Below are 15153 nucleotides of genomic sequence, written 5' to 3'. Positions count from 1 at the left end.
TCACAGACAAAAAGGAAGTTAAATCAAAATAGTTTATAAGGTTATTTAGAGGGTGAGAGAGTGGAGTAAGTGCCCCGAACATGGAAAGTGTACGGGAAAATTGATCGAATTTTACTACAAATTGGTACTTCTTTACGAGTACAGTATATTGCTAGCGACTAAGTGAGGTTCACAAAAATATTCACAAAAGGGAGGGGAATATGTATTCTCAACATTGATCTGAATTGACGAAATCATACAATCAATGTGCATTTTATTATGTGAATTTAGAAAACTGTCGACTCAAGGTGATGGAAATAAGTTTACAACAACATTTGTATTACTTGAATCGTTATTCCATAAGTTTTCCTCCCCGATGAACGACCAAAATGGTTGAAGCCTTGGTAAAATAAATTATATAAAAAAGTTATTCTATAGTACGAATGTAGTTATGATGTTAAATCATTATCAGATGGAAAATTTTGAGCAATTAATGATGTCATAAAAAATTATATATTGAGGAGGGAGTAGCAAGTATTTAAAGCCATGGAAACCAAAGGTATTGTAGATCGAATGTGACAAGGAAGTACGAAAGTACGTTACAAGCACATAAACATATGAAACTCGAAGGTTACTAAGAAGGTATTTATAGAGAGAAAGGTGTTTTGAATGTTCCTAACAAAAGGGTTCAAATATAAAACTCTCCCAGTTTGTCGAGAATACCATGAAAATTATAATTCTTGTGAGATCTGAGCTGGGACACTGCTTATTCGCAATCTGAACATGAACGGACTATTGTTCCATCGGGTTTCAGTCTAAGTTATGTTTCACTAGAAGAGTATTTCATTAAGCAGGACAACTTCGAGAATTTTTTCGGCCTTCCCTTCACAAAACATTTCCGAGCCACGCCGGGAATTCAGCTAGTTATTATTATTTACACTGTATGTATCATCATACCGCTGTTATGCGCGTGGCTTAAAATGCATTGTTTGCGCTTTTTGTCACTATTCCGGATATGTGCATAGGTTGATACTTTGAATCGTGGATGACATGTCGTCATTGTGAATGGGTTTCAATATATTTGATTAGTACGAGAAAACCGTTTAAAAAAATTAAAAATGCAAAACTAATTGTTCCGATATTTTTCTTATGTTATAGTTGGTTGCAGAATATGAACCAACAATCATTGCTAAAGCATAAGCGGTTGTCGAACATACGAGCAGACCCTGTCAGCTTGAAGCGAAATCAATCTTCAGTTCAGCAACGCTCGCAAAAAATGTTGTTGCCAATAATTTGTTCGGGAAATGTGAGAGCTGGATATCTTGTTAATATGATGTCTTTGATACGAGGCAGGTCTGTTTTTATTACATTTCATACGCGAGCGTGTCAAGTGCAATGGCTACCCAATGATATTATTGCCGCCATGTACCTAACTGCATCTGCTGCGTTTGCGCATTTTGTCAACATATATATTATGTGCTTTAATGAAAGCACAGAAAAACCAGCGTGAAAGTTAGTAAAATTAGTGCGATCAGAACTTCGTATGCATTCAGTCAATTATGTACCTGACCGCTGTTATTCTAACTGTCTGCGTGCGCAATAATTCCTAACTTTTTTTTTCACTCTAGCGCCCGCAAACCTGACCTAAGTGAAGAAAAAGAAACTTAAATTTTCAGTATGACCGCGGATATCACTGGTACCTACAATGTACAAATCGTTGGATTCCTAAACCTGCCTTGTCGTGCGTTTATTTGTCCACTCTATATATAAAAATTTAAATGCAGACTCACCTGATTATAATTTTCTTCATTTTTAATTCACTCGCGTACAATATCTCCTCTTGAATAGCGTACCGTATTTTTTTCAAATGTTCTTTTTTTTCGCTGTCACCACAAATGTATGACGTACCCGAGCAGCGAGAGGGGTATTTCTTTCCACTAACGAATTTTACTCTTTTTTCTGTTAAAATCGACAAACCGCAGTTTTTGCCTTTCTCATATAGAAAGGTTATGCAATCACTTGAAAAACCGACTAGTGAAAATTGGCCCGGAGGGCCAAGTGTCATATACCATTCGACTCAGTTCATCGAGATGAGCAATGTCTGTGTGTGTGTGTGTATGTGTGTGTGTATGTGTCAAATAATCTCACTAGGTTTTCTCGGAGATGGCTGAACCGATTTTGACAAACTAGGATTCAAATGAAAGGTCTCGTGGTCCCATACGGAATTCCTGAATTTCATCCGGATCCGACTTCCGGTTCCGGAATTATAGGGTAAAGTGTGTTCAATATTGTACATCGTCACTTAAACCGGCGAAACAAAAAACGTGAAAATTTTTCTAAACTGATCTCAAAACTACACAAATCGATAGTCATTATCAGTAGGCAACTAAAAAAACCGATCCCGGCTATCCTGGTTCCCGGTATCCGGTTCCGGAAGTACCAGAAATAGTTTTCATATATACCAAAATGTATCTCACTCTCTTTTCTCAGCGATGGTTTGACCGATTTTCACAAACTTAGATTCACGTGAAAGGTCTTCCGGCCTCATACGGAATTCCTGAATTTCATCCGGATCCGACTTCCGGTTCCGGAGTTATAGGGTAAAGTGTGTTCAATATTGTACACCGGCACTTAAACCGGCGAAACAAAAAACGTAAAAAATTTCCTAAACTGGTCTCAAAACTACACAAATCGATAGTCATTATCAGTAGGCAACTAAACAAACCGATACCGGCTATCCTGATTCCCGGTATCCGGTTTCCTAAACTGGTCACAGAACTACACAAATCGATAGTCATTATCACTAGGCAACTAAACAAATCGATACCGGCTATCCTGGTTCCCGGTATCCGGTTCCGGAAGTACCGGAAATAGTGGTCATATATACCTAAATGAATCTCACTCACTTTTCTCAGCGATGGATTGACCGATTTCCACAAACTTAGATTCAAATGAAAGGTCTTCCGGTCTCATACGGAATTCCTGAATTTCATCCGGATCAGACTTCCGGTTCCAGAGTTATAGGGCAAAGTGTGTCCAATATTGTACACCGTCACTTAAACCGGCGAAACAAAAAACGTAAAAAATTTCCTAAACTGGTCTCAAAACTACACAAATCGATAGTCATTATCAGTAGACAACTAAACAAATCAATTCCGGCTATCCTGGTTCCCGGTATCCGGTTTCGGAAGTACCGGAAATAGTGGTCATATACACCAAAATAGATCTCACTCACTTTTCTCAGTGATGGTTTGACCGATTTCCACAAACTTAGATTCAAATGAAAGGTCTTCCGGTCTCATACGGAATTCCTGAATTTCATCCGGAACCGACTTCCGGTTCCGGAGTTATAGGGCAAAGTGTGTTCAATTGTACACCGTCACTTGAAATATTTTCGGGTGCAACAAAAATTTAAATCGTAATTTAGACTGCGTACTAGAAGAGTTTGTGTGTCATGTTAGTTGGTAACCGTACGAACCGACTTTGATAATACCGGTTCTCGGGTTCCGGTGCCGGAAGTGCATATAATAGTGAACCCACTTCGTTTTCTTAAGGATGGCTTACGCAATAAAAGCACTGTTTTATTCTGTATTTTATGCACAAAAAATCTCTTGGTTTCTTTCAAAAATCGAAGAGAAAATTTTTGAATAGAATACCACAATATTATATGTACATGAGAAAGGTATAATTACACCACTAAGTGGATTAAAACAGGTTTTTTTAATGTTCGACGCATCCGAGCGGCGAGAGGGGTTTTTCTTCCAATGAACAAAGTGTCGAGACGTTTTCTTCCCACCCGTAAACCGCACTTATGTTTACTTCTTTTAATAGCTTTTACAATACAACGCACTAACTTCCCTACAGCACATAATTCTGTGCCTGTCCTATCTAAAGCACTTATTTTCCGTGCCTGACCTATCAAACACCATAAATATCCTACCGGTTGACCGACGTTCCAGCAAGGTTCTAGTTAGAGATGTCCTGCGGTACAAGCCACCCCTAAGTCTAGATGGAATCTATAGTTTGCAGCACCTGCGTAACAAATGCTACACGCTATAGACTTTGGGGTGGAGTCCTTCGTCCAGTTAGTACCGTCCTGCGTTACAAGCCGATACTAAGTCTGGGCGTATGGTTAATCTGATTCCCCGCCTGCGTAACAAACAAGGACCAACGGATGCAAAGTGGAAAAACCAACGAAGAGCTCCGGTGTTTTGGGACCAACAGTTGAACTACGAAGCTTCGATTAAATTCAAAAAATATTGCTACCTAACCTAAATTTTATATATATATTTATATATATATATATATATATATATATATATATATATATATATATATATATATATATATATATATATATATATATATATATATATATATATATATATATATATATATATATTCCATTTTTACATATATCTGGAATTCACTGCTAACTCTTAAATGGGAAATGTTCTTTTCCGGCGTATTTACGAAAAGGTGCCCTAAATAATCCATACTGAGCATTCTTGGGTTGACTAACTACCACATATAATCAATATACATATTTTCATTGCAATGGATATACGCGAGTGCAGTGCGATCGCGTCGCTTGTGTACATAATCAATTAACTCGCTCGGTGGTACAGTTTTTACTAACTGATGCAATATGTTAAAATAAGCACCCGTGAGCACCGCAATAACTTTACTAATATACTATCTGTACTAGCTAAGGTATAGTGAAATATATTTTTGTAAGATCTTTATGATATGATTTCGGCCTGATCTTGATCTATGATAAAATTAGGGCTGTTGCACATGTTTAATCGTACACCAAAAACCTATTTTAATCCACCTAGTGGTGTAATGATGCCTTTCTCATATTACTCATTACATCATAAATATAACCGTGAAATTCGCAAAAACAACTGTGTATTGAATAGAAATAGGAAAATTTGTTCGGACCTTATATCACAAACTCTAGTAGTATCCACAACAAATTGAGGAATTCCGTATGAAACTGTAAGACTTTTCTTTTGAACCTGTAAGTTTGTGAAAATCGATTTGGCCATCTCCAAGAAAAGTGAGTCAGATCCTTTTTGCAGTTTTGCCTTTCTCTATAGAAAGGTATTAGAATTGCTGGAAAAACCGACTTTCGAACGGAGCCTCGGAGACCCATAGTGTTATATACCATTCGACTCAGTTCGACGAGATCGGGAAATGTCTGTGTGTATGTATGTGTGTGTGTGTGTGTGTGTGTGCGTGTGTGTGTGTGTGTGTGTGTGTGTGTGTGTGTGTGTATGTGTGTGTGCACTTATAGAAGATATTTGAACGCGCTCAATTTTCTCAGAGATGGCTGAACCGATTTTAACAAACTTGGGCTCGTTTGAAAGCTACTGTCGGGCCATTGATCAAGTTCGAAGATCAAATGGCTGTGACTTTTGGTTCCGGAGATATGATTGTATAAGTAACGTAACCGACAAAAAGCGTTGTATTTGAACGCGCTCAATTTTCTCAGAGATGGCTGAACCGACTTTAACAAACTTGGGCTCGTTTGAAAGCTACTGTCAGGCCATTGATATAGTTCGAAGATCAAATGGCTGTGACTTTTGGTTCCGGAGATATGATTGTATAAGTGACGTAACCGACAAAAAGCGTTGTATTTGAACGCGCTCAATTTTCTCAGAGATGGCTTAACCGATTTTAACAAACTTGGGCTCGTTTGAAAGCTACTGTCGTGCCATTGATCACGTTCGAAGATCAAATGGTTGTGACTTTTGGTTCCAGATATATGATTGTATAAGTGACGTAACCGACAAAAACCGTTCTATTTGAACGCGCTCAATTTTCTCAGAGATGGCTGAACCGATTTTAACAAACTTGGGCTCGTTTGAAAGCTACTGTCGGGCCATTGATCACGTTCGAAGATCAAATGGTTGTGACTTTTGGTTCCAGATATATGATCGTATAAGTGATGTAACCGACAAAACACATTGATTTTTACCGCTTTTATGTATATATGGGTGCCAAAATTTTAGGATCACCTCTATTTTCGTTAAGTTCTAGTGCTCAAAAGTTTAGGCACCTCGAAAAAAGCCTTCATGCAAAATTTGACCTAAATCGGACATGCGTAAGGGGTGCTGCCCGGTGGTAAAGGTTTGACAATTTTCGACCTTGAAAAAGCACCATAGGGGGGAGTACATGAAATTTCCAAAATCGAAATTTTTTTTGATGCCGAAACTCTTAAAACTGCATGAAACATCGAAATTTAGTGTCATCTCAAAAAAAAATTTTTTTGATAAAATCAACTTTCTGGGACTTCTAAGCCTTTTGGCATCAAAATTTTTTTTTCGATTTCGAAAATTTCATGTACTCCCCCCTATGGTGATTTTTCAAGATATATGAAAATTCCACTTAGTGGACTAAAAAGGCTTTTTGCCTTTCTCTATAGAAAGGTATTAGAATTGCTGGAAAAACCGACTTTCGAACGGAGCCTCGGAGACCCATAGTGTTATATACCATTCGACTCAGCTCGACGAGATCGGAAAATGTCTGTGTGTGTGTATGTGTGTGTGCACTTATAGAAGATATTTGAACGCGCTCAATTTTCTCAGAGATGGCTGAACCGATTTTAACAAACTTGGGCTCGTTTGAAAGCTACTGTCGGGCCATTGATCAAGTTCGAAGATCAAATGGCTGTGACTTTTGGTTCCGGAGATATGATTGTATAAGTAACGTAACCGACAAAAAGCGTTGTATTTGAACGCGCTCAATTTTCTCAGAGATGGCTGAACCGATTTTAACAAACTTGGGCTCGTTTGAAAGCTACTGTCAGGCCATTGATATAGTTCGAAGATCAAATGGCTGTGACTTTTGGTTCCGGAGATATGATTGTATAAGTGACGTAACCGACAAAAAGCGTTGTATTTGAACGCGCTCAATTTTCTCAGAGATGGCTTAACCGATTTTAACAAACTTGGGCTCGTTTGAAAGCTACTGTCGTGCCATTGATCACGTTCGAAGATCAAATGGTTGTGACTTTTGGTTCCAGATATATGATTGTATAAGTGACGTAACCGACAAAAACCGTTCTATTTGAACGCGCTCAATTTTCTCAGAGATGGCTGAACCGATTTTAACAAACTTGGGCTCGTTTGAAAGCTACTGTCGGGCCATTGATCACGTTCGAAGATCAAATGGTTGTGACTTTTGGTTCCAGATATATGATCGTATAAGTGATGTAACCGACAAAACACATTGATTTTTACCGCTTTTATGTATATATGGGTGCCAAAATTTTAGGATCACCTCTATTTTCGTTAAGTTCTAGTGCTCAAAAGTTTAGGCACCTCGAAAAAAGCCTTCATGCAAAATTTGACCTAAATCGGACATGCGTAAGGGGTGCTGCCCGGTGGTAAAGGTTTGACAATTTTCGACCTTGAAAAAGCACCATAGGGGGGAGTACATGAAATTTCCAAAATCGAAATTTTTTTTTGGTGCCAAAACTCTTAAAACTGCATAAAACATCGAAATTTAGTGTCATCTAAAAAAAATTTTTTTTTGAAAAAATCAACTTTCTGGGACTTAGAAATTTTTTTATATATTTTCTAAGTCCCAAAAAGTCGACTTTTTCAAAAAAATTTTTTTTCGAGATGACACTAAATCACAGACTAACAGACATGACAGTATGAGTAAATTCTTATAAAAATATTTTTTCGTGATGCACTAGTTCCACCTATATTGTACTGCGCGAACTATTTACTATCTGTACACCCCTTGTGTTATGTAAAAGTGTTTTTACTAGTTGGTTTCCCCTCGTTTGTCAACACCGATCAGCTGCTTGCAGGGATGCCTGATTTCATCAAAATATTTGAAAATGAATAGTCACAATAAATTATTGGATTACGTTGATAATATATTTAACTTTATCGCGATGTTAGAAAGTAACCATTTATTTTTCTCAACGTTGCTCATCTAGATTATTTTTTATTGTGTTGGTAATTTTCACCCGAAATTAAGTGGCGGCAGACAAGAAGCAAGTAAATATTGTAACCAAACGGGTTTGATTTTGTATTGCGTTGGACGATGAGAAGTAGGCACAATTATGTATATAGTTTTGGCAATATGTATTAAATCTGTATCCTGCATGAAATTCGCATGGACGTATACAAATCAATACATTACAGGTAATTCTGTATGAATGGCAACTCTGTTGATAAATGAAAAAAATAAACACAGTCTAGATGACAGATAGGATGTTTTTGATAGGGTAACGTGGCGCCATCATGACACATGTGAGTACTGTCCCAAATAAAGGAATATTCGAAATGACCGTTAAAATGATTGAAGAATCTAATTTGAGTGTCCTGTCTGTTAGTCTGTGACTAAATCTCGACGTTTCATGTAATTCTAAGCCTTTTGGCATCAAAATTTTTTTTTTCGATTTCGATAATTTCATGTACTCCCCCCTATGGTGATTTTTCAAGATATATGAAAATTCCACAAAGTGGTCTAAGAAGGCTTTTTTTTTATTTTAGATTAGCATCACTGATTACAAATAGGCAACGCAAATTTCAAGCACTAGTTTGGAAAAATGATGCTGACTGTGTGACATAAACACTGAAGCATGCTTTTGCAACTACTCGAATCAATCTAAATCAATTGGTGTCAAAATTAGTATCCAAATTTATTTAATAAAAGTATGAAACATATTTTCATGAGACTGTTATGAAAGAAGAGAAAGGCATTATCACACCACTAGGTGGATTAAGAAGGGTTTTTAATCACTATTTCCAATTCTTCTGAAACCGGATTCAGATAAACGGAATAGCCGAAGTTGGTTCGTTTGCTACCAACAATTATGACCTACAAATTGGAACAGTTTTGAACGTAGTTAAACCTATACTTACTATCTCATGCTATATTTCGATTAAACCAATTAAACGAAATCTAACAAACGAAACGAACCTGCGTTTCTGTTACTTCTGCATATGTAAGTCAAGCAAAGCAAAGTTTCAACAGACTTCGCAGCCGATTCTTAGTGTACAGAATCATTGCATGGCTAGTACTATGGATCCTACTGACACTATGAATCCTTCCAGGTTGGGGCTCGAACATATGACAACTGGCTTGTAATACCAGCGTCCTATGCATTGAACCGCCAACCCGGGACGAAGTAAGTCAAGCTAAACAGCATGAATCAGCAGCATAAAACATGTAGTAGGATTATTATTATTATTATTATTATTATTATTATTATTATTATTATTATTATTATTATTCTTATTATTATTATTATTATTATTATTATAATTATTATTATAATATATTTGAAAATAATACGCGCACACGCGCTCGTTATCTTTTTGGTATTTTTGGTGATTTTTTAACAGTCGTTACTTAACGAAGTGATAATTTAAATAGTACAGTATCAGTTCACGCGGGAACGGTGAAAACGTGTTGAAAATCGGCGGTTTGGTGGCCGAAAACGGCGAAGAACAGTGTTTCGCACATAGTCAATAGCAGCAAAACAAACGCGCATCATAGTGGTGGATATTTTGTGGACCATTATTTTACAATTTGCCTTATTGAAGTGCAATATTTAGTTCTACTGCGGCCGATACACGCGAGAATTGCAAAACCCGGTGAAAATCGGTGGTCTGGTGGCCAGAAACGGCGAAGAATAGTGTTTCGCATTAGTTTCGACGTGTAGTTTACAGCAGCAAAATAAACCCGCGCCATTAGTGTTCGCCGGTCGGTGCATTCATTTGCTTTGTCAAGGATCGTTGTCGACGTCCCGACTAACAAGCGATAACGGGAAGCGAAAAAAACCAAATTTAGTTTTGTGAAAAAAAGTTTATATATTGAAATTGTGCTTTACGGAGTTAAGTAGTAATACGCTAAATGAGCAGAAATGGTAGGATCTTTCCTTTTTTACCTCTTTACTTATTTGGGGTAGGGGACGGGTGACCGTTTCCCACATTGACTGCATAAGCATTTCGAAATGGCGGCCGCTAGTAGCGGCGACCCGGGTGGGTCACGTAGAAGAATTCCGACGTGCATGGATCCAACTAACGAATTTCGAGAACTGACTTTTCTTCAACTAATTGGTAAGAATGATACACCGCTACCAAAAAACCCTTTCCTGATATTATCGATATTATTTTTAATAAGTCAGGGAGTCATCCACGTAAAAAGGATTATTCGAATGCAAAATGATAGGCTAGTGAACACGCCAGCCATAATCCTCACCTTCAACAGATCTACTTTCCCGGAAACTGTGAAGGTTGGTTTATTACAACTATCTACACGTCCATATTACTTAGATCCTATGTTGTGCTACTGTTGGTTTTCCTACGGCCACACTCGTGCACGTTGCCCTGGTCCGCAACGATGCTTCAACTGTTCCGCCGAGCATCAAGTTGAAGAATGTAGCGAAGCCGCTTTCTGTATGAACTGCAAAGGAAACCACCATCAAGCCGCCAATGTCCTGTGTACAAATTCGAAATCGAAGTGGTTCGAATCAAGGTGAACGAGCATATCAATTATCCTGAAGCGAAGGCAGAAGGAAAAATCGAAAAGTAGTTACGCTCAGGTAGAGCCGCAAAAATGAATGTCCAGTCGGTACAAAGTAAAACATTCGAGGAACAAATAAAAAAGAAGGATGACCAAATCGCTAAACTACTCGAAGAAATGCAAAGAAGAATGAGAAAATGGAGAAAATGTTTGAGCATCTGAAAAAACTTCAAAACCAAATTGGAGAACTCACCAATAGACTGAACCAGACACCCCTAACTCAAGAACCGAAACGAGGACGAGACTCCGAAACAACGCAACCAACTGGACCAATAACACGGTCTCGAAATAATTCACCGGCCATTATGGATAACAAAAGACCACGACCACCGAAGCAATTTGCGACTACTTCAAGTCATCCGAATACCATTCCCTCGGAAAGACAAAGCCCTTCGCTGAAGAAAACCGCCACACAAGCTACAGAATCGTTCTCTGAATCGAACGCAACCCAGTTAGTATCTTCGACAGTCCTAAAACACACGAAAACCTCAACCCTCACAACTTAGACCCAAGCACGCCCACGGACATCGAATTTAATCGGTTTGGAAGCGGAGAAAGTACAGTACCACTTCCAACGCAAGCACAGCAGAATGACGAAACCATCCGGGACGTCATACCCCAACCCGTTGATGGTGAACTCACCTCTGTGGCCGATAAGGAATACGACACGCATATTTCACCAAGTAAACCCCACCAAGATAACACGAGAATCAGGACCGCATACCAGAACGAGCACACTTATAGCCTTTCCCCAGTGCCGCTGTCGGTACTGTTGATAATAGTAATGAAGCGTGTGAGACAACGGTTGGCACTGTGGGACAAGGCCTCCCACAGGTCAGTACCGTATCAAACAAATCCGCCGAAGATACTGGTGCGCCCTCTAATCTTCCAGTTTCTACTGAGAACCATCGCACTCGATCATGGAGTCAATCCAATAAATACGTGAGAGCCGATCAACACACAAACATCAGTTCGAAAACTACACAAAGTCTTTTCCCAGTGCCGGTCGCTGTTGACTCTTTTGGGAATAATAGTGTAGCGCTTTTGACAGCGGCTGGCACTGTGGGACTGTACACCCCACAGGTCAGTCCCACAGAAATTGTCGCAACCCCTATAGATGCTTCTGCGCCCCTTTTTCACACATTTTCAGCACCATTCACACCCTGGATACAACATGGAGAAGACGCATTGAGAAGCAGGCTCCCCATCACTACCTCTTTTTCGAAGGCTACACAAAGTCTTTCCCCGGTACTGGCCGCTGTCGGCTTGTTTGGGAATAATAGTGTAGTACTTTCGGCAGCGACCGGTACTGTGGGACTAGACGTCCCACAGGTCAGTGTTACATCGCCACAGCAACCAACAATCGATACTGCGGAGTTTTCCTCTCTTACAAACCAACTAACTGGATCAAGTAACCGGCTTGGTGAAGAAGAGAAGAAAGTAGCTTCCCCACTTCTTATCGAAGAAGAGATCGACTGGGGGGAAGAGGACTGTCCCTACCATCCAGGTGTACAGTTCCCGCAATTCTCCTCCCGGCTTTCTGTCGGTGAATACCAAGCACGCGAAGATGTCAGTCATCGATCTCCATCACCTACAACCACAGAGCGATCCACAACACCATCAATCACGAAAAACGTTTCCGACAGAACTTTCGCGTTACAGTGGAACATGCGTGGATTACGAGCTAATATTAGCGAACTGAAACAGCTCATCGCCGGATATGAGCCCTCCGTGGTGGCCCTTCAAGAGACGAAGGTCAATGAGGCGATCATTCCATCAGGCTACGTAGGCAAGAATTACACACTGTTACTCAAAACGAACACCGAACACTACTGGCAACACGGAGTGGGCCTCGCCATCCGCGACGGCACGCCTTTCGAACAGATATCTACGAACACCAGTCTTCAACTGATTGCCGTACGAATCCACAAACCGGTTTGGGTAGCAGTAGTGTCAATCTAGATACCACCCAGTGCGCGTGACTGCCAACATCAGTTGGATGTATTCATGGATGAAATTGAAGGGCCAGTGATATTTTTGGGAGATTTCAACGCTCATCATTACGCATGGGGATCGAAAACGACCGACACACTCGGTCGTTTTATAGCAAAGAAAACTCTCATCAATAAACTTGTCATCCTGAATAATGGTTCTCCTACCCGTATCGACCCGGTCACAGGAAAGGCATCGGCCATAGATCTTTCCTTCTGTTCGGAAGGCCTAGCCAGCAGACTCACCTGGTGAACTCTGAATGACACACACAACAGTGACCACTTCCCAATCAAGATCTCTATTCCTGGTTGGTCTCACAATTGAACCACGCGACAAAAATGGCTATACGATCGTGCAGATTGGCCTGCATTCGAGCGTATCATAGCCGACTACACCCGCTCAGGCAACGAATGGAACGTCGTGAAACTAAGCGAGGCAATCTATGCAGCAGCGACTGAATCCATCCCCCGAACTACCGGTCGATCGGGACCTAAGGCAGTACCATGGTGGTGTCCAGAAGTAAAGCAAGCAATAAAACTACGACGTAAATGCCTATGAGAACCACGACGCAGTAACTCTTCCAGCATCCATCGACCTGAAGCCCTGCAAAAATTTCATGAAGCCAGATCCCTGGCACGGAAAGCGGTTAAAACAGCAAGACAGCAAACATGGGAAGATTTCGTGGCGAAAATTTCACCGAGCAGCACGACGACCGAACTGTGGAAAACAGTTAACATCCTGCGTGGTAACAGACAGCATCGTTCGCTAGTCCTAAAACAGGAGGAAGGATTCACTGACGACCCCGAAGAAGTAGTGGAAGCATTAGCCAAACATTACGGTGAACGGTCAGCTACCTCAAGCTACCTCGCATCTTTCCAAATGACTAAGGAAAAAGCCGAGTGACAAAAACTGACAACCTTGCACAGTTTCGAGGCCGTGTATAACTCCGAAATTACTCTCGATGAGCTACTATGGGCACTTGACAAAGGGAAAGGCTCATCAACAGGACCGGACCAGATAGGATACCCCATGCTTCGACGACTGCCGTTATGCGTAAAGATGATACTGTTGGAAACATTCAATAAAGTATGGCATAGTGGAGATTTTCCCACAAGTTGGAGGAACGCCATTATCGTACCGCTCCCAAAACCAAACGACCTCGGACCTGCGGCCTTTCGACCGATTTCTTTGACCAGCTGTATGGCGAAGGTATTCGAGCGCATAATCAACCGACGTCTCATCACCGAACTGGAGTCAAGTGAAAGACTGGACAAGCGCCAACACGCATTCCGCTGCGGACGCGGTACCGATACGTATCTCGCTGAACTGGAAAGATTGCTTCCAAATGAAAACGAGCATTGTCTCATCGCCTCGTTGGACCTCTCCAAAGCATATGACACAACATGGCGCTATGGAACACTCCGAACTCTGAAGAAATGGGGACTAGCCGGCCGGATGTTTAATATGATACAGAGTTTTCTCTCTGAACGGACGTTCCAAGTTAGCGTAGGAGGAATGCTGTCGCAGATGCATGACCTGGAGAACGGTGTTCCCCAAGGATCGGTTTTGTCGGTTACCCTGTTACTCATCGCGATGCAACCGATCTTCAACGTCGTACCGAATGGCGTTCAAATCCTATTGTACGCAGATGATATCTTTCTCGTTGTTCACGGTCTAAAAAATCAGAAACTACATCGCAAACTACAGGTTGCGGTTGAAGCTGTCGGAAAGTGGACGAAGAGTGTTGGTTTTACCATCTCCGCTACTAAATCGGAAACGATGTATTGTAGCCCCATCGCACGGCGTGATCCGATACGTAACATCACGCTTAATCGAGTCCCTATACCAAAAACGAAGCAACTACGTATCGTCGGTGTAACCCTTGACCGCACGCTGAGCTTCAAAGCTAATTGCAAGATGGCAAAAAAGCATGTGAATCCAGGCTCAAAATCTTGAGAATGATAGGAGCGAAACTGCCACGTGATAATCGTACAACTTTGCTACAGGTTGGTTCGGCGTTGGTAACATCAAAACTAACATACGGAATCGGAATAGTTAGCAGAGGCGGCGCAGCGATCTCCCAAATGCTCGCACCACCATACAATAAAATGGTACGGTTTAGCTCCGGAGCCTTCATAACAAGTCCAATCGTATCGATCATGGCAGAAAGCGGAATGCTTCCCTTCGAGCAACTAGCAATGCAAACCACCGTGCAAATAGCCATTCGCCTCTTAGAGCTCGATCAGAACAACACCAGCCTTCCGCTAGTACGATGGGCGCTTGAACAAATGCAACTCTACACCAACACAACTCTTCCGCAGATTGCACAGCGTCTCAGAAGACACGATCGAGAGTGGCACTCGAATAAACCGGTCATTATTTGGGACGTCAAAAAGACAATAAAAGCAGGGGATCCACCTGAGAAGGTACTACCCGTAGTACATCAGCTATTGGCAACAAAATTTACACAATGCACCGTAATTTACACCGATGGTTCTAAAGGAGATAATAGAGTAGGTGCTGCATCGTCCCATATCAGTTTACCAAACATCTGTAGCCTACCACCAGAATGTAGTTTCATCTCCGTCAAGGCCTATGCACTCAAGATGGCATTGCCAGTCGGAAATA

At 40.8% G+C, this 15153-nt stretch overlaps 1 protein-coding gene across 1 annotated transcript in view; it reads right to left on the bottom strand.

The window, feature by feature from the left end:
• Positions 1-1598: 1598 nt before the first annotated feature.
• Positions 1599-15153, bottom strand: part of LOC131428856 (probable cyclin-dependent serine/threonine-protein kinase DDB_G0292550) — a gene marked incomplete at its 5' end in the record, with an annotated part of 15927 nt that continues 2372 nt past the window's right edge. Inside the window, 3 exons of the mRNA XM_058592915.1 lie at positions 1599-1623; positions 9160-9319; positions 12047-12062. Coding sequence (XP_058448898.1) covers positions 1599-1623; positions 9160-9319; positions 12047-12062 — 201 coding nt within the window. The remainder of the gene's footprint in view (positions 1624-9159; positions 9320-12046; positions 12063-15153) is intronic.

Source organism: Malaya genurostris, chromosome 2 (genome assembly GCF_030247185.1).
Source record: "Malaya genurostris strain Urasoe2022 chromosome 2, Malgen_1.1, whole genome shotgun sequence".
Taxonomy (NCBI): domain Eukaryota; kingdom Metazoa; phylum Arthropoda; class Insecta; order Diptera; family Culicidae; genus Malaya; species Malaya genurostris.
The sequence above is the reverse complement of the archived record's forward strand: the minus strand, read 5'-3'. Positions and strand labels throughout refer to the sequence as shown.